This window comes from Larus michahellis, chromosome 8 (genome assembly GCF_964199755.1).
Source record: "Larus michahellis chromosome 8, bLarMic1.1, whole genome shotgun sequence".
NCBI classification, from domain to species: Eukaryota; Metazoa; Chordata; class Aves; order Charadriiformes; family Laridae; genus Larus; species Larus michahellis.
Window position 1 is genome coordinate 30,272,473 of NC_133903.1, and position 27,251 is coordinate 30,299,723.

Consider the following 27,251-nt stretch of genomic DNA (forward strand, 5'->3'; position numbering starts at 1 on the left):
TCTGCTGCCTCCTCTGCTTTTTGGGAGGGGACGTGGTGCTTGGCTGGTTCCTCTGCTGCTCTCAAGTCCTGCTGCAGCCCCTGGGGCAGGGTGGCATAGCCGCCCACTGCCCTGCAGCCCCCTGGGGAGGGATTTTCCCTTGTGGGGCTAGGAATGGGGCTCAAACTGCTTCCCCAGGGGAAGTCACCAAGTCCCCCAAGTGCCAAGGTGGCTGTTGGGCACCCCAGGCCCAGCCGTGCACTCGGCTCCCCATGCAGCATGCCTGGGAAGCTGGGGCCACGCTGGGGGTCCTGGCTGGTGCTGTGGCTGCTGGTGGTTTGCCACGGGCCAGCTGGGCTGCGTGTGGCTGAGGCAGGCTGGAGGCCACGGGTCTCGGGGGAGAAAGCCTGGGATGGGGGCCAGAGTGGATGTGAGGAGCCGGTGCAGGGAGCTGCCAAGGGTCTGTACCACCGCCTCCCCCTGCTTGCTGGCTCTGCTGGGCCCTGGGAGCAACCGCCGTGGGGAAGGGACATCTCTGCTCCATGGAGAGCAGGTGGGCACCCCTGAAGCTGCTCCTCCTTGGCATGGGGCAGGCAGCGGCCAGAGCACAGTGTGGCCCACCTTGGGGGATGCTTGCGGCCCCAGGACCAGCAGTGGTGAGGGGCTGCACAGGGGTATCGTCTCTCTGGCTGGTGCCCTGGGAGCGATGGAGGGGAGTAGTCTGCTTTGGCTTTTTGGCTCTGTTTGCACACCAACACTTTTGTGTTGGGTCCTGGGATAGAGAGACGCTGGCGCTGGCCGCCGCCAAGTTATTTGAGAGCCAATTCCAGGTAGCAGGAGCTGAGCAGGGCAGAGAGGAGCTGGCGTGCGTGCACGTAGGGCAGCCTTTGTGGGGGTGAGGGCACCCCCCCTGCCAGCTGATCCAGGGCAGGGTACAGAGCCCTGCAGCAGGCACCACGCTAACCTGTTCCCTGCAGGCACGCTGCTCCCTGTGCCCATGGCTGGGCTGGCACTGCAGCCCCTGCCCGGTGGCAGCGGTGAGGGTCCCCCATCCCGCCCTGGCACCCTGCCTGGGAACTTTGTTGGTTTGTCTGGAGAGCGGGCAGGCTGGAAGTCGGGCGGGGAGGGTGGTTTGGGGGTTTGGGAGCATGGCCGCAACAGCCCTGGGGCAGGCGCCTCCTTCAGTGCGGGGTGCCCCGTGGAGCAAGAGCACTTTTCGGGGGCTGCTGGACTGCTGCCAGGGCTGCTGCTTCCCTCCCAGGGCAGCGCGGGTGCTGGCCCACATACATAAAATACAGCCAAAACGCTCGTCTGAAAGAATATTGAATTTATTATTTATATTTTTTTAAATTGTATTTTTAGCTATTGCCCCAAAATTAACGTGAGCTGATTATTATTATTATATTTCTCCCTGACGCATTGTGTAGCCTGTGGCCATGGTGCCAAGCTAGTGCCTGGAAATGATTTAAAACCATGAGCCCAGCATGCAGCTCAGGGAGCCGGAGCACTTCTTCCATGCCACACGCTGGGGCAGGTAGTCTCTCTGGCAGCCAGTGTCCTGGCCACGCGTGTCCGCGCAGCAGCCCGGTACCCTTCCCACCAGGGGTCCAGAGCGGGGCAGCCCATGTGGGACCCTCCAGGCTAGGGATGGGACCTTGTGAGCTTGTGGACTTGTGGCTTGTGACTTGTGGAGCTCCTCCACCGCCCGCATTTTGGGGATGTCCCACATGGCCCCTGCACCCCACAGTGCAGGAGGAAGGTCCCGGACACGTGTGCCATCCCGCAGCCATGAGGGCAAGCGCTGGAAAGCAAAACACTGCCTATTGCTTTAAGTTCCCTTGCTGGCTACAGGGATTTTTTATTTTTTTTTTTTCTTTCACGCTATGAATGGGTTTTGCTGTAAATTATAGCTTTGCACACATTCCCTCGGGCCGAGGAAAATAACCTCTGCCGAAAAGCTAGCCTGGATTGGTGACTGGCTCCCCCGCTCCGCTCCCTAATTGAAACCAAATGTGCAAGATGTAGGATTGTGGGATTTCTGGCTGGCTCCCAGGAATCCGCAGAATGCAAACGCGCTCCCAGAGGCATCTTGCATCAGCCCGGGGAAGTTCACTCCTCGCCTGGCTCCCCCGGCCCGGGCAAGGGGCAAGGAGCCCACCCGCCTGCTACCACCTCCCTGCTCCGGTGAGTTGCTCTAGGGTGCATGGGGATCCCCTCCCCAGGCTTGGGATTTTGGGGGGATGCAGGGTCTGCCGTACTCCGTGGCAGAGCCAGGGCAGAGGGACTGGCGTTCGGGTCTGCCCGGGAAGAGGCTGGGGCAGCAGCAGGGCAGTGTCCCCACCTGGGGAGGTGACATTTGGCCCCTTCTCTCCGTTTTCCCCCACACCGCCAGCGTTTCCCCCCATGCCTTGTGCCAAGCCAGCGGTTCCTGGTGTCCCTCCTCAGCTCCCGCCTGTGTGTCTGTTGGCAGAGACAGTGGTGGTGCTGGCCAGACAGAGAGGCCCCGCTGTCCCTAGGGTCCTCTAGCCATGCACCAGGTCAGGCTAGGAGGGGACACAGGGCCACCAGTCTGGTGCTCCTGGTGCTCCTGAGCATCCTGACCCCCCCATCCTGGTGCTGGGGACCTGCTGGCGGCATCCCAGCCGTGGCGGGGCGACGCCGTGCCCCGTGGCAGGGTAACGCTGTGCGCCGTGGCAGGGAGGAGGGCTGCAAGTTTTCAGCTGGCGGGGAGGGTTTGCTGGCTGCAGCACCCACAGGACCACGTCCCCAGGCCCCATGGCTGTGGGCTGTGCTGCTGGCAGGTCTCTGCAAGGCAGCTGGCAGTTGAGGAGACGTGCTGGCTGCTCCTCGCACCCTGTACGGCTGTGATGCCCCTGGCTGAGCTGGCAAGCCCGCGTCTGGGGAGGTGCTTGCCGCTGCAGAAAATGGGGCTGCATCCAGCCCAGAGAAGGTCTAAAATGGCATTTTTGGAGGGGAGGAGGACTACGGGTCCCGGCATGCTGCACTGCCTTCCCGCCGAGGCTGCGCCAGTGGCGCAGCATGCTGGGGGCTGTAGTGCCAGCTGGGGAGGGGGTCCCAAACCCCCTTACCGAAACACTGCATGCCTTGGGTCGTGGTCCAGGGTCACAGGGAGACTCTCACCGCTTAGGGACATTCTCTCCTGCGTGGCCTCAGCGTGTCCCACCCACCCGCCATCCCAGCAGGAGGGGAGCCCCCTGGCTCCGTGTGAGGATGGGGGCTCTGTAATGGGAACCCTGGGAGACACAGGTCCAGGACCTGGTGTGCACAGGGGTGTGGGATGCTGCCATCCAGCCCCCTCCCCACGGACGATGCTCCTCCGGTGCCGTCGAGGACAGTGGACCCCACCTGGGAAGTGAGTTGGGGACTTCACCAGCCAGCACAGGCTGTGGGCAAAAGGGACCGTAGCTCAGGTAGGGTTTGTCTCTAAACAAACGTGGTTTTATTTTTTTTTCCTGCTAAGTTTCCCTGGTGATTTCAGCAGAATAAGAAGGGTGGAAAATAAAAAGAGGGGAAAAAAAAAAAAAGCAGTGGCCGAGGGAAGCTCCCAAGCCCAGGCGATGCCAGGGAGGAGCTCCAAAAACTCTCTGCACTAAAAATTTCCAGTGATTGAAAATTTTCGGCAAACGTTTTTAGACAAAATGTTGCAAAGCCATCCCTTTTGCAAGGCTGGTGGAATAAAAATTATTTCCATCTGGGTTGCCAATGCTGCTCAGCCAGTTTGACCGCACATCCCGTAGCCCCCAGCCTCGCTGCCTAAGTCACTGTCTTCCTGCTGTCCCCCAGCCCCGCTCCCCCAAGGAGCAATGAGGGCTTCCCAATGGCTGCGTGGGGATAATTTCCCTGTATTGGACTAAATGTAAATGCATTCCCTGCGGGACATTACGGCATCTGGTATCCTGATGCTTAAAGAGTTTACTCAGCCTGAAAGAACAGTGGGAAAAATACAGCCCTGGATTTTTTTTTGGAATGCAGAAGGAAATTGAGATTTTAATGTTTGGCCATCATCAAACACAGGAGCTTCATGTGCGCATCTCGGCGATGCAGTTGAAATTCCCAGTTGCAGCTGAGTTAGTTGCAACTAACTAAACTTCCCCAGCCGGAAACAGAAAAATAAGTGACTACATATGTGATTTGAAAAAGAAAAATAAAATAGAGAAACAGGGGAAAAAAAATCACCCTAAGTTCAGGTGTTTATTTGTACCTCCTGCAGAGCTCGTAGTGTTTAGCAGAGACCCCCTGGGGAACCCAGCAACGCACCGCTGGGTGCAGAGAGCCTCTAGCAGAGTGTGGGTGGCAGCTTCTTTGGCTTTGCAGTCCCCTTGGGTGCTGGCATGGTCACAGCAAGCCTGCCACGCTCCTGCCATGACAAACCCCGGTTTTGCCAGCGAGCAGGGCTGTATCCAGCACCTCCCAGCTGGACTCCGCAGGACGGGGGCATCCACCGTGTGGCAGCTGGATCAGGGTGAGTTTGGGCTTTCTCTTAGTGGTGGGGACAAGGCTGCGGGTCCCCATGTGCAGTCGCTGGTGTTGAGGCAGCTCAGGGACCTGCCAGCCCAGCCTGAACGTCCCTGGTACTCAGCTGGGATTTACCCCTGCGCTCACGTGCAGCCGGGTCCCAGTTGGCAAGGAGCTATGGTCCCTTTAACCCCCAGGTTAGTAAGTTGTTCCTGCAAAGGTTAATGTACATGTAATCTAAATTAAAATGGCCTTTTTTAATAAAAAAAAGTGGACTAATCTCCATGTAGTGCCTGTGTGGAGGGCTGTGCCAGGAGTACAAACGTCCCCTTGGCAAATAAGGGGAGGGGGAGCTCAGGGAGCCTGGGGCAGGGCTGGTGACATTTAGGGGTGTCCCTGGTGTATCCCCTAGCACAGTGCCATGCCCCGCGGTGGTTCCCCTGAGGTGGGTGGGTGCAACAGGAGCTGCTTGGGCACTGGGGGTTCCTGGCAGCTGCCGGCTACCCAGAGCCAGGGCAATGACTGCTGCCCTGCGAAGTGGTGTGGCTGCAAAGGGACTCAGGGGGCAGGCATGTGCCAGGGCTGGGGCCAGGGGGGATCCCCTTGTGCCATGGACTGCAGCCTGCTCTGAGGAGCCCCACCAGCACAGGTCAGCCCGAGCCGATTGCCAGGACTCCCAGGTCCTCTTCAGTCTCATCTGATGCCCCCCTGGAGGCAGAGGGTGCAAGCTGGCTGCCATGCCCCTCTGTCACACCTTTCCGTGTCACCCACATCATAGAATTATAGAATGGTTTGGGTTGGAAGGGATCTCAAAGATCATCTAGTTCCAACCCTCCTGCCCCGGGGCAGGGACACCTCCCACCAGACCAGGTTGCTCAAAGCCCCATCCAACCTGGCCTTTAACACCTCCAGGGATGGGGCAGCCACAGCTTCTCTGGGCAACCTGTTCCAGTGTCTCACCACCTTCATAGTGAACAACTTCTTCCCAATATCTAATCTAAATCTCCCCTCTTCCAGTTTAAAACCGTTACCCCTTGTCTTATTGCTCTGCTCCCTGATCCAGAGTCCCTCCCCATCTTTCCTGTAGGCCCCCTTTAGGTACTGGAAGGTCGCTATAAGGTCTCCCCGGAGCCTTCTCTTCTCCAGGCTGAACAACCCCAACTCTCTCAGCCTGTCAAGAAATCCCCAGGATCTGCTCTGCCACGGAGAACTGTCACAAATATGCTGTAAATCTCGGGTGATTATCTGATATTATCTCTCCTGAGCCAGAAGGCAGGGAAACCGCGTGTTGCAATGTATTATTTTGTTATACGACGGGGTTGTGCAATGCCTCACTTTCACAGTCATCCAAGGGCGGGTGGCGCAGCCGGAGACTTTCACCCCATTAGTGGAGCTGGATGTCGACGGCCCCGAGCAGAGCCCTGGGAGGGTCGTGTGGGTCCCGTGGCCATTTCATGTGGCCAGCTCCAGGGATGTGTCAGGGCCACATTACCTGCCCAAGCTGGGGGTTGCGTCGGTGTGGCACTGTGATGTTGTGGCTCCTGGCGGGGGGCGTGGATGGGATGGGACACCAGGACCCCTTTGACCACCATCACAGATGTGAGGCTTGGGGCTCTGCTCCTCCTCTGATGCTGAGGTGGGGACACAGGTCTCATGCAGGGGAAGCCCTCCCATCCTTGGCTGGCCGCCCCAAGTAAGACTGGCATTTCTACATGGCTGAGCTGCCTCAGCATGGTGAGTCCTGGCTCTGTCTCCGCAGGACTGCCAACATGCCATCTGCCCTCAGACCAGCCCTGCTGCTGCTGCTGGAAGTCCTGTGGGCTGCGAGAGCCCAGGTCAACCCAGGTAAGTGAGATGGGGACCAGGGGGCTGCAAGAGTCATAAGGTGTGTTTCCCTGGGCTGTGGTCCTGCCAGGGCATCCAAGCCTGGGCTCACATCATCTCCACCATCTCCAGGACTTTCCCAGCCCTGGGAGCAGTGTGTGATGGCACCCCAAGCTTCGCCTGCCTGGGCACTCTGCTGTCCTGCATGTGGCTCGGCCACTGCCAGTGACCCATAAGGCATCCTCTACATACCACGAGTGTCTCTACTGGCACCAGTGGGCTGGTGGGACACTGGGGTATGGGCAAAGTGCTGCAGATGGAGCTCTGGGCTCTGAGTGGAGCCCTTCTCCGTGGGGGCTCCCGGAGCCTGCTCAGTTTTGAGGCCGCGGCGTGCAGAAGGCAAGGCACCGGGGCATTGTTTGCTGCCACTGGGACGTGCTTTCTTTGGCGTTTTGCAGCAAACCAAGGTTGGCTTTAGTAAAGCAGCTTGAGTAGGTGCTGCCAGAAACCACAACACTGCGCCAAATGTCAGCAAGAGAAGTGTGTTTAAATGGTTGTTTCCACAGGGCTCAGCCCCCTTCTGCATTGCAGGGGTGGACACAGAGCCCAGACTCCTTCAGCACATCAGGGTTTCCCCAGGGCATCCCTGTAACAAGTCCCTTCAAAGGCTTCTTCCATCCGTGGGAAGAGTTTGCTGGGTCTTCCCTGGAGAAGGTGCTTAAGGAAGTAATCCTGTTTCTTCTGCTGCCATCCAGGGCTGGCAGTGTTGGCTTTGAGTGGCCAAGATGGTAATTACCTAGGGCAAAGGAGCTGGGCTGGCTCCACGTTCGGGAAGAGTTAAATGGGAATTCAGTGGGAGCTGCACTCAGCAGAGCATCACAGGTGGGAGAGCTGGAGAAAAGAAGAGATGCTTGCTCCCCACTGTGCTGAAGATGCACCCATCTTTCTGTTGGATGCAGAAGATGGTCCCTGTCATGTGGGAACCCAGGGATGGGAGCTAGCTGCTGGGCAGCACCTCGTGTTGGGACACAGGCTCCTTGCCATCGCAGCACTGGGCGTGGGGGCAGGAGGTGGCCCTGACACTTCATCCTCACCTGGGCCCTGCTGCCTCAGTGTGGGCATTTGCTCGGGGCGGTGTGCGGAGGGAGCGCTGTGGGCTGGAGCCAGCGGCCAGACAGTAAACACGGCCAAACAAGCCGGCCTTTCAGCAGCTCTCTTGGCAGCCGGGCACGAAAAAATAACTCCTGGGAAGCGGTGTGGATGCGGTGCCAGGGGAGCCGGCTGCCACTCGGGGACGCAGCCCACATGCCACCCCGGGTACTTTTCCACTCACAGCCAGGACGGGAGAAGGGCTGGTGATGGGAGCCACGGGGTCAGCGGGGAGGGCGAGCGCCTGCCTTTGTCACTTGTTTCCCCAGGCAGGTGGGGGGAGAAGCGGGATGGCATGGCCCAGAACAGGTTGCTGTGGGTGGGTTTTTTTGGATGAATGAATGGCCTCTGGAGTGCCCCCAGAATGAGGAGCATGGGGACAGCGGTGCCAGCCCATGGTCTCTCCCTCCACCACAGCCGAAATATTTGCTGAAGGGATCTCCGCAGACAGGGACTGGGTATGTCCAGCAGCTCTTGGGGCGCTGTCTCCCTTTACTGCCAGCTTTGTTTCCAGCTGGGCTGGCATCTGCTTCTGGCCAGTGGCTCCATTTGCCCAGGCAGGTGACTGCCTGCGAAGGACCATCCCATCGTGCTTCGCCCCTGCTCTGAAAGCCGGAGGGACGGAGAGTGCTGTGATGCCTGAGCTGCCCAGGCTGCAGTGCCCATGGCTCTGTGGATGTGCCCCAGCCCTGGCAGTGCCATACCATATTTCAGCCCTTCTGTCAGCTGGGGAGGGGAGGAGGGATGCCTGCTTAGCACCCTGCTGGTCTCGTTGCAGCGGTGTGCCGGTACCCCTTGGGAATGTCGGGAGGGCACATTCCTGACGAGGACATCTCAGCCTCCAGCCAGTGGTCCGAGTCCACAGCCGCCAAGTACGGACGGTGAGTGTGGGGACAGGTGGCAGGGTAGGCACAGAGACACTCCTGTGACAGCCACAGCAGGGTCTGGGCTGCCACAGAGAGGCAGAAGCGGGGCACAGGGACAGCTCTGGCCACCTGCAAATGTCTCCTCCACTCTGGTTTCACAGGTTGGACTCGGAGGATGGCGATGGTGCCTGGTGCCCCGAGATCCCAGTGGAGCCCGACGACCTGAAGGAGTTCCTGCAGATTGACCTGCGTGCACTCCACTTCATCACACTGGTAGGCACCCAGGGGCGCCACGCCGGGGGCCATGGCAATGAGTTTGCCCCCATGTATAAGATCAACTACAGCCGGGACGGCACGCGATGGATCTCCTGGAGGAATCGGCATGGGAAACAGGTGAGGAGGCGGGTGGGGGCTGCACTGGGTGGTGGGTGAGGGGCTGTGCCTACCCAACCCCACTGTACTTCTCTCTCCCCAGGTGCTGGATGGAAACACCAACCCTTACGACATCGTCCTCAAGGACCTGGAGCCACCCCTCATCGCCCGCTTCGTCCGCTTCATCCCTGTCACTGACCACTCCATGAACGTCTGCCTGCGCGTGGAGCTGTATGGCTGCGTCTGGCTGGGTGGGTGCTGTGGTCCTGTGCCCTTCCCCATGTCCCCAGAGCTTGACCAGGGGCTGTCCGTCCCACTGGGGGCTGGCTGTCCCACCGGCAGCTGGCCCCGGGGCACACCAGCAACGGGGTGGTCCAGCATGGGCTGCCGCTCACCCTCCTCTCCCCACAGATGGGTTGGTGTCCTACAGTGCGCCAGCTGGGCAGCAGCTCGTCCTCCCCGGGGGCACCATCATCTACCTGAACGACTCAGTGTATGATGGGGCATTTGGGTACAGGTGAGGACCTGGTGGGCTTGTGCACATGATGGGTGCTGCGCCGGGCAGGAGAGGAAGGGGGTGTGTTTGCTTCCCTGTGTTCGTTTTTGCTGATACTCAGCAGAGGAAATACTTGGGGTGTCCCTGAAGCAGAGTACATGGCCAGCTCTGGGAGGCTGCACGAATGATGCGGACAGTGTGAAGGGGAAAGCACCCCCAGCCCTTCTTTTGGCTTTACGCTAACTGCACCGCACTTCAGCATCCCACAACCTTTTCCAGAAAGAACACCAAGAAGAACAAAAACCCATCCTGAATTTCCTAGGGGCTGCAAGGAGCTGCCTGGGGCGGGGGGTGGCTGTGTGTGCTGGGTGGTGCCAGGTTTGTGGCGTTGGCAAGAGTCACGCTCCCTTTCCCCCCTTGCACATGCCAGCATGACGGAGGGCCTGGGCCAGCTGACAGACGGGGTGTCAGGGCTGGACGACTTCACGCAGACCCACGAGTACCACGTCTGGCCGGGCTACGACTATGTTGGCTGGCGCAACGAGAGCACCGCTGGCGGCTACGTGGAGATCACCTTTGAGTTCGACCGCATCAGGAACTTCACCGCTATGAAGGTCTGCACACCCCCTGCCCTGTCCCCTGTCCCTGTCCCCTGCCATGGCTGCACTGACGGTCTGCCCCACAGGTCCACTGCAACAACATGTTTGCCAAAGGGGTGAAGATCTTCAAGGAGGTGCAGTGCTACTTCCGCGCTGATGCCAGTGAGTGGGAGCCCAACGCCGTCTCCTCAGTGCTGGTGCTGGATGACGTGAACCCCAGTGCCCGCTTCGTCACCGTGCCCCTACTCCACCGCATGGCCAGCGCCATCAAGTGCCAGTACTACTTCGCCGACGCCTGGATGATGTTCAGCGAGATCACCTTCCAGTCAGGTACCTGACTCCATGAGGTCTGCAGGGACCGGACCCTCCTGAAGGGGGGTTTGAAGGAGGGAGTGGGGCTGTGGGGCACCCACACCACCCACCCTGATGCTCTCCTTTTCTCCCTTGCCAGACGCAGCCATGTACAACAACTCGGTGGGCCCCCCCGGGGTGCCTGTGGTCCCCACCACTTATGGTAAGGCATCAAAAAGTATGTCACCCTGAGCTGGGTGGGGAGATGCTCTGGGGGCTCTGTCCCATCCGATGGAGGAAAGGGTCAGGAGCTCTCCCCATGCCCCAGAATGACCGGCTCTTGCTGTCCCCTTCTCCTGCCAGACCCCACGCTCAAGGTAGACGACAGCAACACACGCATCCTGATCGGGTGCCTGGTGGCGATCATCTTCATCCTGTTGGCCATCATTGTCATCATACTGTGGCGGCAGTTCTGGCAAAAGATGCTGGAGAAGGTGGGCAAGTGCTGGTGGCTGCCGAGGTGCCCCAGGGTGGTGGGCTCATCCCGGTAGGTTCCTCTGGGAGCTCAGCACAGGCAAAGCAGATTCCATGGTGGGGCTGATGCTCCCTTCCCCTCCTCTGGAAGGCTGTAATTTGCACCCATCTCCCAAGCAAGGGGATTTAGCTGAGCAGGGTGGTGACTTTGGGACCTGCCGCTTGTCCATCCCTCTGTCCTAAAACTGGGCTGAGGATGAGGAGCCTGAAGGGCACTGCAGCCCCCAGCTAATCAAGGGCAGTCACAGGGGTGATGGAGCCAAACTCTTCTCCATAGAGGCAGACAATAGAAGGAGAGGACATGAGGACAAATGTCTGCCCCAGGCAGGTTATGAAGCCCTGGGACAGGGCACCAGAGACGGGGGATTGGGGCTGGGCACAACCACAGAGACCCCATCCTGCCGGTGCTGTGGGGACCCTCGGTCCCAGCTCTCTCCTCCCTTGCCTGCCCTCTCACAGGCCTCGCGGAGAATGCTGGATGACGAAATGACTGTCAGCCTCTCCCTGCCCAGTGAATCCAGCATGTTCAACCACAACCGCTCCTCCTCCTCCAGCGAGCAGGAGTCCAGCTCCACCTATGACCGCATATTCCCCCTCGGACCCGACTACCAGGAGCCCTCCCGCTTGATCCGCAAGCTGCCGGAGTTCACCCCAGGGGAGGAGGACACAGGTGAGACCTGGGACACCGTGCATGCTTAGAGCCGTCTACCACTCACCAAGTCTTCTGCAGGCCCTTCTCCCCAGCCCCTGCTTTTGGCCGATCTCCAAACATTTTGGCACAGAGGGATGGCGGGGGGAGGTCACACAAGCTCCTGTGTATCCTGCTCAGAGGTCACACAAAGCCTGTGGCCGAGAGCTGTCACTGGTGTTCACTGGCAGGCTGACCTGTGTCCCCACTACCGTCCTTGGGATGCTCTGGCATCTCTTCCTCCATGATGCAGAGATCGGGCACTGACCGCTGCTCATCTGGTGCTTGGAGCTGGGTTGGTGCATTTGTCAGTGATGGGGAAGCAGAGGAGCAGCCTGCGAAGTCTGCAGCAGCCCAGCCATGTCGGGGCAAAGTGGGGGCTCTGGGGAGGACGGGGATGGAGAAGACAGTGGCTGGAGTCTGAGCAGGTGCCAGGGAGCAGAGGGTGCAGGGCAGTACATCCATGGCAGGGCTGTCCCCGCTGTCCCCACCTAGGCTGCAGTGGTCCTGTGAAGCCATCCCAGGCCAATGTCCCCGAGGGAGTCCCCCACTATGCGGAGGCCGACATCGTGAACCTGCAGGGTGTGACTGGTGGCAACACCTACTCAGTGCCAGCCCTCACCATGGACCTGCTCTCTGGCAAGGACGTGGCCGTTGAGGAGTTCCCCAGGAAGCTGCTGACTTTCAAGGAGAAGCTGGGGGAAGGCCAGTTTGGGGAGGTGAGTGGGAGCTAGTCCTGCTCTGAGCAGGGCTCAGGCAAGGCTTTTTTTTTCATCAATCTGTTTTTTTTATCAATCCTCCTGGTCAAAGGAAAGGGGTTTGAAAGGGCCGGTTGAATCTGTTCTGTCAACAAATGGCTACAGGACTGGTGCCATAGCCAGGGATTTGTCTATGTAGACCATGTGACTCACTTTGAGAAACCAGGTCTACTGGGGGCTGATGGGGTCCATCTGTCTGAGAAGGGGAAGAGCATCTTTGCTCTAATGCTTGCCAAGCTTGTGAAGAGGGCTTTAAACTAAAGTTACCAGGGGAGGGAAACCTCAATCCATCCCACTCCTATCAGTTCGATGCCAGTGCCATTGATAGATGTTCAGAGCCAGGAGGAGGATCACCGGTCAGCAGGAGAGCACTTGGAGTGCAGCACAAAGGAACACCGGCCACGCCAGCCAGTAAATCAGCTTCATCGGGGCCCCAGCTTAAGTGCCTCCATGCAAACGCATGGAGCATGGGGAACATACAAGAGGAGTTAGAGGTCTTATCTTATTGGCATCATGGAGACATGATGGGATGGCTCCTGTGACTGGAGTGTTGGAATGGAAGGATACAGGTTTTTTAGGAAGGACAGGCAGGGAAGACGAGGAGGGGGTGTCACCCTCTATGATAATGACCAAATGGAGTGCATGGAACTCTGCCTGGGGATGGATGAGGAGCCGACCGAGAGCTTACGGGTCAGGATTAAGGGAAGGGCAGGGACTGGTGACACTATAGTAGGGGTCTGCTACAGGCCACCTGACCAGGAAGACTGAGTGGATGAGGCCCTCTATAGACAGATAGGAGCAGCCTCATGTTCACAAGCCCTGGTCCTCATGGGGATTTCAACCACCCTGATATCTGTTGAAGGAACAACACAGCAGGGAATAAGCTATCCAGGAGGTTCCTCCTCCAAGTGATAGAGAAGCCAAAGAGGAGAGGTGCTATGCTGGACCTTGTTCTCACCAACAAGGAGGGGCTGGTGGGGAATGTGAAGCTCAGGGGCAGTATTGGCTGCAGTGACCACGAAGTGGTGGAGTTCAAGACCCTTAGGGCAGCGAGAAGGGAGCACAGCAAGCTCACTACCCTGGACTTCAGGAGAGCAGACTTTGACCTCTTCAGGGATGTGCTGATAGAGTACCATGGGATAAAGCCCTGGAGGGAAGAAGGGACCAAGAAAGCTGGTTAATATTCAAGGATCACTTCCTTCAAGCTCAGGAGCGATGCATCCCAACAAAGAGGAAGTGATGCAAAAATGCCAGGAGGCCTGCATGGATGAACAAGGAGATCCTGGACAAACTCAAACAGAAAAAGGAAGTCTACAGAGGGTGGAAACAAGGACTGGTAGCCTGGGAGGAACACAGAAAAATTGTCCAAGCAGCTGGGGATAAGGTTAGGAAAGCTAAAGCCCTGGTAGAATTAAATCTGACCAGGGATGTCAAGGGTAATAAGAAAAGCTTCTACAGGTGCATCAGTGATAAAGGATGACTGGGGAAAATGTGGGCCCCCTCCGGAAGGAAATGGGAGACCTGGTTACTCAGGATATGGAGAAGGCTTTTTTGCCTCTCTTCACCAGCAAGTGCTCTAGCCACATCACCCAAGTTACAGAAGGCAGGGACTTGGAGAAAGAAGAACTGCCCACTGTAGGAGATCACATTTGAGACCATCTGAGGAACGTGAAGGTTCACAAGTCCATGGGACCTGATGAGATGCATCTGTGGGTCCCGAGGGAACTTATGGATTAATTTGATGAGCCACTATCCATCGTATTTGAGAAGTTGTGGCAGTCTGGCAAAGTTCCCGCTGACTGGAAAAGGGGAAACATAACACCCATTTTTAAAAAGCGAAAAAAAGGAAGACCTGGGGAACTACAGGCCAGTCAGTCTCACCTCTGTGCCTGGCAAGATCATGGAACAGATCCTCCTGGGATCTCTGCTAAGGCACGTGGAAAATAAGGAGGTGATTGGTGACAGTCAACATGGCTTCAGGCCATGTCAACAGAAAGTCAACAGGCAAATCATGCCTGTCAAATTTGGTGGTCTTCTACAGCTTTGAGGGATAAGGGAAGAGCAAGTGACATCATCTACCTGGACTTGTGCAAAGCATTTGGCACAGTTCTGCACGACACCCTGGTCTCTAAACTGACAAGACATGGATTTGATAGATGGACTACTCAGTGAATAAGGAATTAGCTGGATGGTCACACTCAAGGAGTTACAGTCAACAGCTTGATGTCCAAGTGGAGACCAGTAACGAGTGGTGTTCCTCAGAGGTCAGTACTGGGACCGCTGCTGTTTAATACCTTTGTTAGTGACATGGACAGTGGGACTGAGTGCACCCTCAGCAAGTTTGCCAAGCTGTGTGGTGTGATCGACATGCTGGAGGGAAGGGATGCCATGCAGAGGGACCTTGATAAGCTTGAGAGGTGGGCCTATGCGAACCTCATAAAGTTCAACCAGGCCAAGTGCAAGGTCCTGCATGTGGGTCAGGGCAATCCCAGGCACAAATACCAATTGGGCAGAGAATGGCTTGAGAGCAGTCCTGAAGAGAAGGACTTGGGGGTGTTGGTGGATGAGAAGCTCAACATGAGCTGGCAATGGGTGCTTGCAGCCCAGAAAGCCAACCACATCCTGGGCTGCATCAAAAGAAGTGTGGCCAGCAGGTCAAGGAAGGGGATTCTGCCCCTCTGCTCCACTCTGGTGAGACTCCACCTGGAGTACTGTGCCCAGCTCTGGGGCCCCCAGCATAAGAAGGACATAGACCTGTTGTAGCAAGTCCAGACAAGGGCCACAAAGATGGTCAGAGGGCTGAAGCACCTCTCCCGTGAAGACAGGCTGAGAGAGTTGTGGTTGTTCAGCCTGGAGAAGAGAAGGCTCCGGGGAGACCTTATAGCAGCCTTCCAGTACCTAAAGGGGGCTACAGGAAAGACGGAGAGGGACTCTTGATCAGGGAGTGGAGCGATGGGACAAGAGGTAACGGTTTTAAACTGAAAGAGGGGAGATTTAGATTAGATATTAGGAAGAAATTCTTTACTGTGAGGGTGGTGAGACACTGTAACAGGTTGCTCAGAGAAGCTGTGGATGCCCTATCCCTGGAGGTGTTCAAGGCCAGGCTGGATGGGGCTTTGAGCAACCTGGTCTGGTGGGAGGTGTCCCTGCCCTTGGCAGGGCGGTTAGAACTAGATGATCTTTAAGGTCCCTTCCAACCCAAACCATTCTATGATTCTATTATTCTATGATTCTAAGGCTCTTCCCAGGCTGGGGGAGGCTGTCAATCAGTGGAGGTAATGGCTGCCCCTTGCTCTCCTCCAGGTTCATCTCTGTGAAGTGGAGGGGATGGAGAAGTTCACAGGCAAGGACTTTGCCCTGGAGGGCTTGGACACTAGCTCCAACTGCCCAGTGCTGGTGGCTGTGAAGATGCTGCGAGCGGATGCCAACAAGAATGCCAGGTACAGGGCCAGGGGGTGCACGTGCCCCAGTGTTGCCTCCCACACAGAGCCCCCACGAGGAGAGACGGGATGCTTGGAAAGCATCCCCTGCCTCCAGTGGCCAGGAGCTCAATGCAGCTCTGAGGACCACACATCTGAGCTGTCTGGGGATGCTGGGCTACCATGATTCAGGACTACTGGTCCTTGCTGGTCCTAAGCAGCTCCCCAGCACCCCACCCTACCCACCAAGTCCACCCTGCTGCTGTGCATGGACCAACCCTGACCTTCCCCTCATGGCCCCCAGTCCCAGGGGAGGGGACCCGCGGGTCCCCCTCAAGGCTTGAGTGGGCCGGTGGGAGGCTCAGCTGGTCTGTGCACGCCTCCTTGACCCTCTGGGCCTGTCTATCCGATCTGTGTGGTTTCTGTTCCGGAAAGGAATGATTTTCTGAAGGAAATCAAGATCATGTCACGGCTGAAAGACCCCAACATCATCCGGCTGCTGGCAGTGTGCATTGCGGACGACCCGCTGTGCATGATCACCGAGTACATGGAGAACGGAGACCTCAACCAGTTCCTGTCCCGCCAGCAGGCAGGCAGCCCCCCCACCGGCCACGCACCCACCATTAGGTAGAGCTACCTGAGATGGGCAGGGGCAGGCAGGGCTGCCTGCTCCAGGCATCCCGCCTGGCAGTGGGGTGCCCTGCTCGGGCCTGTGCATCCCCTAGCTGCCGTCCTTCCCGGCACCTCAGTTCCTCCCTTGTTCCCTCCCCGGCAGCTACAGCGACCTGCGGTTCATGGCCACCCAGATTGCCTCTGGCATGAAGTACCTCTCCTCCCTAAACTTCGTGCACCGAGACCTGGCCACGCGCAACTGCCTGGTGGGGAAGCAGTACACCATCAAGATAGCCGACTTTGGCATGAGCAGGAATCTCTACAGCGGGGACTACTACCGCATCCAGGGGCGGGCGGTGCTCCCCATCCGCTGGATGTCCTGGGAGAGCATCCTGCTGGTATGTGGGGGGCTGTGATCCTCTGACAGACCCTGACACATCCATGGTTCCTGGGGCTGGGTGGTGCAGAAGGCATGGGGAAGTCTCTCCTCCCTGGAGCTCAGCTTTGGGGTGAAGCATGCAGGAAGTGGGAGTGGTAGCAGCTTTTCGAGGGAGGATGGGGGGACTACAGTGATCTTTTGTGTTTGAGCAGGACGCTTGACGTTTTCTCCTGGCCAAGGTCAGACCTGGAAGAGGGAGCAGGGTTACTTTTTATGTTTGCAGGGAGCTTGGTCCTTACTGAGCCCCAGCTCTCAGAGCAGTCACTGCAAGCTGGACCCAGAGCTCGCCAGTCTCTGGCCCTGGGCAGAGACCAGGCTTGCGGGACCAAGCCCATCTCTGGGCCCAGATCTGGAAGATGATGCATCCAGAAAGAGGTTTTGAACCCTGGCCACATAGGGTGCTTACAGAGCAGGACTGGGTAATGTCCATGCCTGACCCTGCTCTGCTCCCTCCTGCCAGGGCAAGTTCACGACGGCCAGTGATGTGTGGGCATTTGGCGTGACACTGTGGGAGACCTTCATGCTCTGCCGGGAGCAGCCCTACTCCCAGCTGTCTGATGAGCAGGTCATTGAAAACACTGGCGAGTTTTTCCGGGACCAGGGCCGGCAGGTAGGGATGGGATGGGACGGGATGGGACGGGATGGGATGGGATGGGATGGGATGGGATGGGGTGGGATGGGACGGGACGGGACAGGATGGGACAGGATGGGACAGGCAGCAGTGCACCTGGGACACTGGGGACCTGGGGAAAGACTTTAAGGTGATGAGATAAGGAGCTTGGCTATGGGGGAGTTATAGGACAGGAACTCCTCTGGGAAGGAGTCCTGGTGAAGGGCCCCCCCTCCCCGGTCCACGGAGAAATGGGGATCCCCAGGAACAGTTTGCTTTTTGGTTTCTGTGGCAGTAACTCTCTCCCTTTGTCATCTTTGCCTTTTGTTTTGAAGACCTACCTTCCCCAGCCTGCACTTTGCCCTGACTCAGTCTATAAGCTAATGCTCAGCTGCTGGAGACGGGACACTAAAGATCGTCCCTCCTTCCAGGATATCCATCGCCTTCTCCAAGAATCAGCCAGTGAAGAATGACCCTTTGCTCCCCACTAGCCCCGTTCCCATCCCTCCCCATCCCCAGAGGAGCCCCGTATGCAAACCAAAGCCACTTCACTCGGACTTAGCAATAAAACCCGGGCAGCTCGTCTTGTTCTCATTGTACAGTGAAGCCTCAGAGGAAAACCCGAAGGGCAGCAAGGAGAGCCACTGCGTGGGACGACTTGGACCTCCCACTCGCTTACTGACCCAAGCCTGGGAGCGACACAGGCTGAGACGAGGGTTATTTATTGATGGCAGTGTGTTCTTGGTGACGATGACCGGGACAAAGCGGCTTCTCTCCCCTGGTTGGAGGGGAGGAACGTCAGCTGGACTTTCTCTGTGAGGAAGCTCCAGGCCCATGCACAGGGCAGGTGCCTGGGGAAAGGATGCACATGGCTATGTGCCTGCCGGAGCAGGGACTGTCCGGCAGCCACTACCTGCACGAGGAAGAGCTGGGAGTTGCCGCCAGCTCACAGCGGGCTGTGCAATTACAGGGTGAAAACAAAAACTCCCTGAACATTTTGGCCTTTGGACATGCACATGGAGGGGCAGAAAGCCCTGTCCCTGCTGGCCAGACCCCAGTTGCATAGGGAGAAGCCTGATGGCACTCCCGGCTCCTAGCCTGGAGCTGGAAAGGGCAGCATGCGCAAGCTGCGGCTCCTCTGTGTCAGCCAGGGAGGAGCGGACATGCCAGCCCCATCAAGAGGCATGCCGAGGGGACCTTCTCACACTGACCACAGCCGCTCCAGAGCTGCACAACTGTCCCTGAAACGCATTTTGGATGCCCTGCGGGTCCTGCGCAGCAGATGGCGGCAGGACGTTCGCACTTTTCACCTCCGAGGGGAAATCTCCAGGTCCTCCTCTCCCAGGGTTAACCCACGTCTTCACCTGCCGTGAGAGGAATGCACATAGCAGAGTTTTCACCGGCTGCTGCCTGATGCCCAAGCCTGCAACAGCACGGAGCAACAGCGCTGCGAGGGCACGGAGCAGTGGGCACCGCGGCTCTCCCTGGTTCTTGCGCCAGGGATCGCAGCTCAGCTCAAGTGCCTGAGCTGGACTCTGCTGCCCTGAGCATCCTGCAGCAGTCTGGCACCAGTCCATCCTCTCAGATCCAGCAGCTCCGTTGAGCAAACTGGGCAGGAGACATGGCAGGTTACCCACCGTGCCCCAAAATCATACTCTCCTCTGGCTGGACAGGAGAAACTTTGTACTTAGAGGGTACATGGACCCCTCCATACTTTTGTATGCATTAGTTCAGCACCATCAAGTCACGCGTGGCACAGTTTCCAGTATACTATTGCTAAGGCATGTATATATTCAGTAGATGCACCTATATATAGGGGCAAACCCGCTGAAGAGATACTTGCTACGTGAATCCGGTTGCATGGTTTCCTTGTGGCACTTCAGAAGGCATCTCGCCTCCTCTGGGGGCATCTCTGGGAGGGAGCCTGGCTGGTACTCGCCTGCCGAGGGTCTCTGGGTCTGCACTGTGTGCCCTGAGATGCCGTGTGGGGAGAGCTTGGGGGAGTGCACACAGGTAGCAGCCTAAGAGATGGAGGAAGGATGCTTGTTGACCCACACTGGTTGCCCGTCTCCTTGAGTGACAGGCAGGGTGCTCTGAGGCTCAGCATCCACGTCAGTTGATGTCCACCAGCAGGGACTGAGGTGGGATAGTGGGCCTGGGAGAGGGGAGGGCAGGGGTAGGGGGCTGCTGGTCCCACTGGCTGCAGCAGAGGGGGTCTCACCCCTGCTGAGTGCTTAGTCTGCAGCAGCACGTCACTTTGTGGCTGAACCAGGAGTGAGGACAGGCTTTGTTCAAGCCACATAATTGGTACCCATCTGCCTATGCCCTTGGATGCCCTCTTCTTGCTCAGGGTGCACCACAGCCTCTCCCAGCCCTGCCCCAGCGGGCCAAGGGGGTGGGAGCACTGGGCTGGGTTGGGGGACATCTGCCTCATGGGCACCGCAGCTCTGTGCCCTTGGGCTCTGTGACTGGGCACCGGAAAGGAGTATGCAGGGCCATGGGTTCAATAGCGCATCAGGGTGCCCGGGGAGCAGCCCCACTGCCAGGGAGGTGCAGGGGGCTGTTGCTGTGTCCATCCCCTGCTCCAGCTGTGACACCGGCCTTGCCGGTAGCAGGGCTGCACCCGGAGATCTCCAGCGGGCCCTGTGCATGCAGATCTCTCTGCCATGGCAGCAGCGGGAACCAGTGACCCAGTGGCACTTGTGCGTGGCTGCAACGCTAGTCTCGCCGTGGTGAAGGATATGAGGGCAGTGTGCCATGGCTGCCTGTGGGAAGCCTGCCTGCTGCAGCTGTGGAGAAGAAGCTGGGGGAAGGGAAGGGAATAAGGGAAGGGAAGGGAAAGGAATAAGGGAAGGGAAAGGAATAAGGGAGGGGAAGGGAAGCGAAAGGAATAAGGGAAGGGAAGGGAAGGGAAAGGAATAACAGAAGGGAAGGGAAGGGAAAGGAATAAGGGAAGGGAAGGGAATAAGGGAAGGGAAGGGAAAGGAATAACGGAAGGGAAGGGAAGGGAAAGGAATAAGGGAAGGGAAGGGAATAAGGGAAGGGAAGGGAAGGAATAACGGAAGGGAAGGGAAAGGAAGAAGGGAAGGGAAGGGAATAAGGGAAGGGAAAGGAATAAGGGAAGGGAAGGGAAGGGAAGGGAAAGGAACGGAATAAGGGAAGGCAAGGCAGTGCGCGGGCAGCAGGAGGGGGCCGAGCAGCGGGGCGCAGTAGGCGTAGCCCGTATAACGGAGGCGGGGCCTGAGAGGCGGGGCGGGGGCGTGTCCAAGCGGAGGGGGCGTGTCCCAGCGCGCTCCGCCCCCCTCCGCTCGGCCCACCATCACGCCACCCGCGGCCCTGTCCCCGCCCCCTTCGCGCGTACCCATTGGCGGAGGCGGCGGGGCGGGGGCGGGGCCTCACGTGCGGGTGGCCCTTTTAGCGCGGGGGGAGCGGTGGCGGGTACGGGTGTCTGTGATGGAGCGAGTGGTGTTGGTGACCGGGGCCAGCAGGTGAGTGGCGGGATGGAACCGTAACGGAGCGGGTCTGGGGCGAGCCCGGGATGGGACGGGCTTGTCGCTGCCCGCCCCGGCTCGCCCCAGACCCACTCAGGGTTGTGTCTGACACCGTGCGCCTTTGCAGCGGCGTGGGGCTGGCGCTGTGCCAGCGGCTGCTGGAGGAGGATGGCCGCATCCACCTCTGTATCGCCTGCCGCAACACCCAGAAGAACGAAGACACGCGAGACCTCATCCTGGCCAGCCACCCCGCTGCTCAAGTCTCCACCGTGGAAGTGGACCTGGGTAACATGGCTTCTGTCCTGCGTGTCGCCCGTGAGCTCCGCTGCAGGTATCGGGGCTCTGTTCTCCACCCCACTGGACCCCCCTGTCCACCCGCTGCCCCTCACCCCTGTGCTCTCTTTCATGCAGGTTTCAACGCCTGGACTTTGTCTACCTCAATGCTGGGATCATGCCAAATCCACACGTGAACTTCAAGGCTCTCTGGCATGGTCTCCTCACAGGGTAGGAGTTGTTGGGGCTGGGCCGGGGAGGGGTCCAGTCCCCAGCTTATGGGCAATATGGGGTGCTGGCACCATCATCATGGCTAAGGCATGGCCTTGGGTCCAGGGCTGAAGACCCTATCTCCCTTGCACAGCGTGACACAGAGCTCATCCCTGTGGGATGCATGGCCTTGTGTGGGGTGGGCTTGGCATCTGGGTGAAGTGCTAGGGTGCTCCGAGGCACCCAGTGCTCCATCCAGTCCCTGGGGTGAGGCTGGCTGCGTGCAGGGGGAGAGCAAGAGTTCACCCGAAGTCTGTGGGCCCTGCCACTAGGCACTGAGTGAAAAATGCTGGTGTGTTGCTGAGGTGAAGTTTGTTCTTACTGGGTCTCCTTACCGTTGTTTTGCTTCCACTGTAGGCTTTTGCAGTTGTTCTCCACTGTGGATCATTTTATCTTGTGAATCTAACAGTTGATGCTTATTCTATAAGCACCATGGGGATAAGCATCACTGTTCTGTAAGCAATGTGGGGAAGTTGAGTCAGGGAGCAATGTGACTGGCGTTGAGTCTGGTACAATTGTTGGGGTGTTGAACACAGGCGCTAGACTGCTTTCCTTAGTCTTAGGGCCATGCCTAATTCAGATTAGTTCCACACTGGAGCTTGATTTTGTTTTCTGAATGTGAAATGGAAGAGCAAAACTTTTCTTTTTTTAATGGTACCTTACTGTGGTGAAGTGAAGGAAGGGACAGGTTTTCTCTGGTCTAGTCAGCATTGAGACACTTGCAAATAAAGGGCCTGGGATACTCTGTAAACTTTTTCCAGCTGTTTTTTCATGGATTAGTAGAGTTCTTGAAGGTGAAACTAGAGGGTCTGTGTGGAGCCTGTGAGGTGGGGGGGATACTTCTGAAGGACCGAAGTGGGGGAGCCGTAGATGCCTCCTGGCAACATTCTTCTCTGCCTCCTGTCCTTGGCTTCCAGGAAGGTGCTTCACATGCTGACCACTGCGGAAGGCATAATGACGCAGACGGACAGGCTTAATGGAGATGGACTGCAGGAGGTGTTCACTACCAACCTCTTCGGCCACTTTATGCTGGTGAGGTTGCGTATGAAGATCGAGCCCTGGGTCTGGTGGTTGATGTGGGTAGGGATGGGTACAGGTGGTGCTGATGAATCAGTTCTGTCTTACAGGTTTGTATGCTGATGGAGACTGCAGCCTGACAGATTAGGAATGATAGGGCAAAGGTCTCAGGCTTTTTAAAAACAACAATAAGTGGTGATTGTTGTTGCAAGGGTTAATATCAAGGTTACTGTAGTTAGTCAGTGGATAGAAGTAAACCATACATAGTTCTCTCTGTCCAGGGTGAATACCAAGACTTGGCTGTATTAAGTTCTGAAGTGCTCAGCTGAGCTGTGTCAGAGAATGGTGGCTGCTTATAAATGCTCCTGGTGGACCTTAGGCTGAAGTCATACCCGAGCAACAGCCACCTTTCATTAGTATAGTGAAGACTGGCCAAGACTAGGAAAGCTGAGATAAGCTCATGACTTTTAAGAACTGCAAAGCTATACTGCAAGACTTTAAAATTACGGTGTTAATAAGCTAACAATTATTTTGCAGGTTCGTCAACTTGAGCCTCTACTCTGCAGTAATGAAAAGCCCGTGCGACTCATCTGGACCTCTTCCAGCAATGCCAGGGAGTCTGCCTTCAGCCTTTCTGACTTTCAGCATGCCAAGGGGCAGGAATCATACAGTTCCTCCAAATATGCTACTGACCTGACAAGTGTGGTTCTGAACAGGAAATTTAATAAGCAGGTGATGATGGAGTTTGCATGTCTGAAGAAACCTAATGAGCTCCTACTACTTATAACTATCATTGCATTGTTGTTACCTTGTTGCATTCATTCATAGCAATCTGATATATGTTCCTTAATGCGCATGTAAGAACTACACACAGCGCAGGTTGAACCAGTGGTGTGACTGGTGGAGAATCTGCCAGAGAGATTGCTTCTGGGATTCTGTCAGAAACAATTCTGAAAGCAGAAGACTTCAGGAATGGTCCCTGCCTTGCAAACTCTAGCTGTCTCTTTAGACCAAAGAACTGGTCTTAAAGAGCAAAGAGGTGCAGCTCTTTTCAGGTGTACCTGTCTGTGAGACAGCTTTGCCTGCAAACCCTTGAGGTGCAGGCTCTGCTGTCTGTCCTGATGGCTCCATGCCCCTATTCAACTTTGTCACGCCAAGATGTACGAGCAACCTGCCTTCCCTGTCACAAGGGATTGCTGGATTTCGTTGGCAGCCCTAGTCCAGTGATAGTGACTCTTCTGAAATACTTAATGAGAAAATGGTTCAGTCATAGAAGGCTGAACCCTTTCCCCTTAAAGGTGAGGTAGCCTTTTATCTGGGTGGGTTGTAATTTGTGGAATGACTGCTGTTGCTGCTGAGCTGCATGTAGACTGCAACGTGAAGTTGTGATGTGTCACGAGGCTGCACCTTCTGTCTCGTCTCATAGGCTTGCAATGGGCACAGATTTAACATGAGCATCTCCAATTTGGACCTCTTGGAAATAGCTATATCTAATAGCTCTCTGGCTCTGGTAACTTTAGAGAGGAGAACATCTGCTATTAACGGGTCTCTATACTCACCTTCATTTTCTTGCTGAGAAGTAGAATCATAGGGTGGTTTGGGTGTTGGAAGGGACCTTAAAGATCATCTAGTTCCAGCCTCCCTGCCATGGGCAGGGACACCTCCCACTAGACCAGGTTGCTCAAAGCCCCATCCAACCCAGCCTTGAACGCCTCCAGGGATGGGGCACCCACAACTTCCCTAATAGTACTATGAGGGAAGGAGTATGATCCATCCTTAAACTAATTGCTGTGTGTTTCCACACTGACTCGGTTTCTTCTCTGCAGGGTCTGTATTCCAGTGTTGTTTGTCCTGGTCTCGTTATGTCTAACATGACCTACAGAATTTTGCCCGTGTTCCTGTGGAAGCTGCTAATGCCCATTATGTGGTTGGTAAGTGGATCTCCTGGCTGCTTTTAGGTTGAGGTAGCCCTGCTGTGATATGCTTCACTGCAAGGGATGTGCAGAATGCTTCTTGCTACCCATGCTGCTGTACAGTTCTTCCTTCTGTTGGGTTGGGCAGGCTGACCCGTCTGCAAACCTTCCCATTGACACCTTGGGGCCCCAATTTCCAAGCTGGGTTTGGAGGTTTGGTGCTGAACAGCAGAGTAGCCAGGGTTCAGTTCTTCAGCCACAGTAATGTCTGTCAAGCCCCCCCTTAGAAGTTTTGCCAGCCTGCTGTGGACCTGTGAGAGCCTGTTATTTTGGTGGCAGCAGAGTTCAGGACAAAACTTCTGTGCTTTGAAATGCTCATTGTTTCTAGAACAGGTTGTATTTTTGAGTGTTCTTCTTTCCATCCCTCTAGAAGGCAGTGTCTCCTTCTCTCCTTTCCATCCCGCTGGAGAGCGAAGCCTACTGCTTTCTATTGCCGCTTCCCCGAAACTTTCCTTGCCTTTCTTCCTCTGGGTTTCAGCTTTTCAGGTTCACTATAGTTCTGTCCCTGCATGCAGGCTGCCTGCTCTGGGCCTTATGGCTCTTGCTGCAAGACTGGCCTTTCTGCTTAAGCTGCCCCAGCTGGCAGCAGCTGATCCTGATGGATCACGTTTCTCCTGGCAGTGGAGAAGCAATGCCTTCTCACTTATCCTCAGCATCGGCAGGATTGCAGATCTTCTCCACCTCCTGTTCTTGAGGCCATTCAAGAAGAGGTGCCTGCAAGGCATTTGCGTGGCACGTTGCCCCCTGCTTTGGGGGTGACTGTGGGGAGGCATGGAGCAAGGCTTGCTGATCCTGGTGGGTGGCTCCAGAGACCAGTTTGTGGTGATACAGGGACGTTTTAGTCATAAGCGTGCAGCGTTACCTGCAGTCAACTTGGAGAAGCATTTCTGCCTCTGGTAGATGATCTGGTCTGTCTCGACTGCAGAGGGCTTCCCAAAGAAACCTTGGGTCAAAATACAACTTCTGTTGTGTACTTCTCTTCCCCTCAGATCCGCTTTTTTGCCAAAACTTACACTCTGACACCGTATAATGGAGCAGAAGCTCATGTAAGTAGTTCACAACTTGGTTTTAATATTCCTCCTTCCTGGGTGGCTCTTCCAGTGTTTGCTGGCTTGAACAAAGAGCCTCTCTGCCAGGCTGGTGGGTGGGTGCTGTGTTTTCCCCCCAAGCAGCCTGCAGTAGTGAGTGCCGGGGGACCAGTTGTAACAGGGGCTGATCCAACAGGTGATGCTTTATTCCAAAATAAATGATTTTGGAAAAATACTCTTTGTTCCCTCTTGGTCAGGGAGAATGTTTCTCCCACTCTTGGCGGTCAAGCAGCCATAGACATGCAGGCATGGGGGACGGAGGTGGGTAATGCAGGGCACAGTGTGCATCAAGAACAGTAGTGGGTTAATTTAGCCGTGTGAACTGCTTTAGTGGTTTAACACTGGGGCAAAAACATGGTTTACTGTTGGTGCAGGTAGGTCACAGCTGAGGGGAGACAGCTCAGAACTTCTTTAGATATCAAGTTTTCCCCTGCTTGGTAAAAGCAGCAGTGATGTGTTCTCCTGTGTCCATTGGCAGTCACATCCTTCACTGCAGGCTTGGTGGGGACAGCGTGCACTAGACTTGGTACATGTTTGTGCTGTTCTTCCTAGGTCTGGCTCTTCAAGCAGAAGCCAGAGTACTTGGATCCACTTGTCAAATACCACAGCTGTACTTCTGGACTGGGGAAGAGCTATGTGGAGCCCAGAAAGGTAAATGCAGTGGCAGCCTGCTGCTGCAGGAGATGTGGCTAGGGGTCTGCCATCCTGCATGGAAGGGTTGGTGAAGGGTGTCCTGTGTCTGGAGTGGAAACAAGATGCATGTTGAATGTTGACGTGGGGTTATCTGTGAGGTTTCCTAGAGTAACTCCTGCCTCAGGCTGGAATCCGGAAGATCGTGGAGTTGATAGTTAGGATAGGACGAGTGTGTAATGATACTTTCCCAAAACATGTTCTGGCTTGTGTCCTGGTGATAGATGCCTTTATTTGCCTCTTTGTGAATGTAGAAGCTCTGGAGATGCACCCTGCTATCACTCCAGAGCTTCCCTCAGCGCACGTGCTGACTGCCACCGAGGTGATGGTCTCACAGTGCTGTTCTTATTGTCTTCCAGATGGAAGTGGATGAAGAAATTGCTGAGAAATTTTACCAAAAGCTGTTGGAACTGGAGAAGCAGACTCTAGAGAGATACAGTGATCTCCTAGATTAAGTAAAGCCAGTCTCAGTGGGATAAGAGTCTCATATCGGTAACATGGGCTTTCTTCGTTCTGGTGCTACTTGTGTTGCCTGCTGTTCTGCAGGCACATGGCTTCCGACCCCATCTTCCTTCTCGACAGAAGGTGAACAGTTCCTGAAAATGGAAATGTGAAAACTGAAGAGAAATACTTAGTCTGTCTGGTATGGGATTTTTCTTCCGGCATAAAACTGGAGACCTAGAGTAGGTGGAGGCTCTCAACACAGTTGCAAAGCAGTGTCTTGCAAAAGCACGACTGAACGTGCACAGTTCAGGAATGGCCTCAAAACGTGTTGTTTAAATCTGGCTTAGTGTACAGGAAAGGCAACAATCTAGTGTGCTGCCTTCTGTCTTGGCTGTACCAGTCTTTCTAGACTGCTCAAACACATTACCTGTGGCTGATCCTGAAGTACTTGAAGGCCCATCTTCAGAAGAGCTGCTCTTTGTTTGTACACCAGAGCTGAGGCTGACTTTCCAGACCTGCTGAACAAGTCTGAACCTTACTGCAAGTCAGGTTCTGCACAGCATGTGAAGCCAAGCTCCTGAAGAACTGGCCTGAGAAGCGCACCTCTTGCCTCAACTGTGAGGACAGATGCCTTGCTGTGCCCTGGGTATGGGGCCATATATGTTGTATCCAACTGGCTGGAGGGACCGAAGCTGTTGGTGCAGGGCTAGTCTGCTCTGTTTGTAGCAAGAGTGAGAGGTTACCATGTTATTTTATCTATTCAACTATCTTTTTATATAAATTTATTGTACCAAGTGTTCTTCCTGTTGTCTGTCTGGGGAGCTTCACTGAGTACCTGGTGTACTTCAAAAGCTGCAATGAATAAATGACTGGAACTGACTTGTCCTTGCCAC

The 27,251-nt window shown here is 56.1% G+C and overlaps 2 protein-coding genes across 3 annotated transcripts; both read left to right on the forward strand.

The window, feature by feature from the left end:
* Positions 1-1,891: 1,891 nt before the first annotated feature.
* Positions 1,892-18,967, forward strand: DDR2 (discoidin domain receptor tyrosine kinase 2). 2 transcript variants are annotated; one of them, XM_074598308.1, is made up of 18 exons: positions 2,060-2,163; positions 5,543-5,692; positions 6,215-6,300; positions 8,207-8,309; positions 8,456-8,687; positions 8,770-8,917; positions 9,078-9,183; positions 9,593-9,776; positions 9,848-10,091; positions 10,213-10,275; positions 10,416-10,546; positions 11,046-11,256; positions 11,770-11,993; positions 15,336-15,472; positions 15,887-16,078; positions 16,227-16,461; positions 16,963-17,112; positions 17,448-18,967. In XM_074598308.1, the coding sequence occupies exons 3-18, from the start codon at positions 6,225-6,227 to the stop codon at positions 17,583-17,585; spliced, it is 2,574 nt and encodes an 857-aa protein (XP_074454409.1). In that variant the 5' UTR covers positions 2,060-2,163; positions 5,543-5,692; positions 6,215-6,224; the 3' UTR covers positions 17,586-18,967. The 2 variants fall into 2 exon arrangements, with proteins under 2 accessions (XP_074454408.1, XP_074454409.1); XM_074598307.1 differs by lacking the exon at positions 5,543-5,692 and having other exon boundaries at positions 1,892-2,163.
* A 1,495-nt stretch (positions 18,968-20,462) lies between these two features.
* HSD17B7 (hydroxysteroid 17-beta dehydrogenase 7) lies at positions 20,463-27,237 on the forward strand. The gene is made up of 9 exons (XM_074597266.1): positions 20,463-20,600; positions 20,731-20,934; positions 21,015-21,107; positions 22,064-22,178; positions 22,701-22,895; positions 23,990-24,094; positions 25,126-25,182; positions 25,777-25,875; positions 26,274-27,237. The coding sequence occupies exons 1-9, from the start codon at positions 20,566-20,568 to the stop codon at positions 26,367-26,369; spliced, it is 999 nt and encodes a 332-aa protein (XP_074453367.1). The 5' UTR covers positions 20,463-20,565; the 3' UTR covers positions 26,370-27,237.
* Positions 27,238-27,251: the final 14 nt, after the last annotated feature.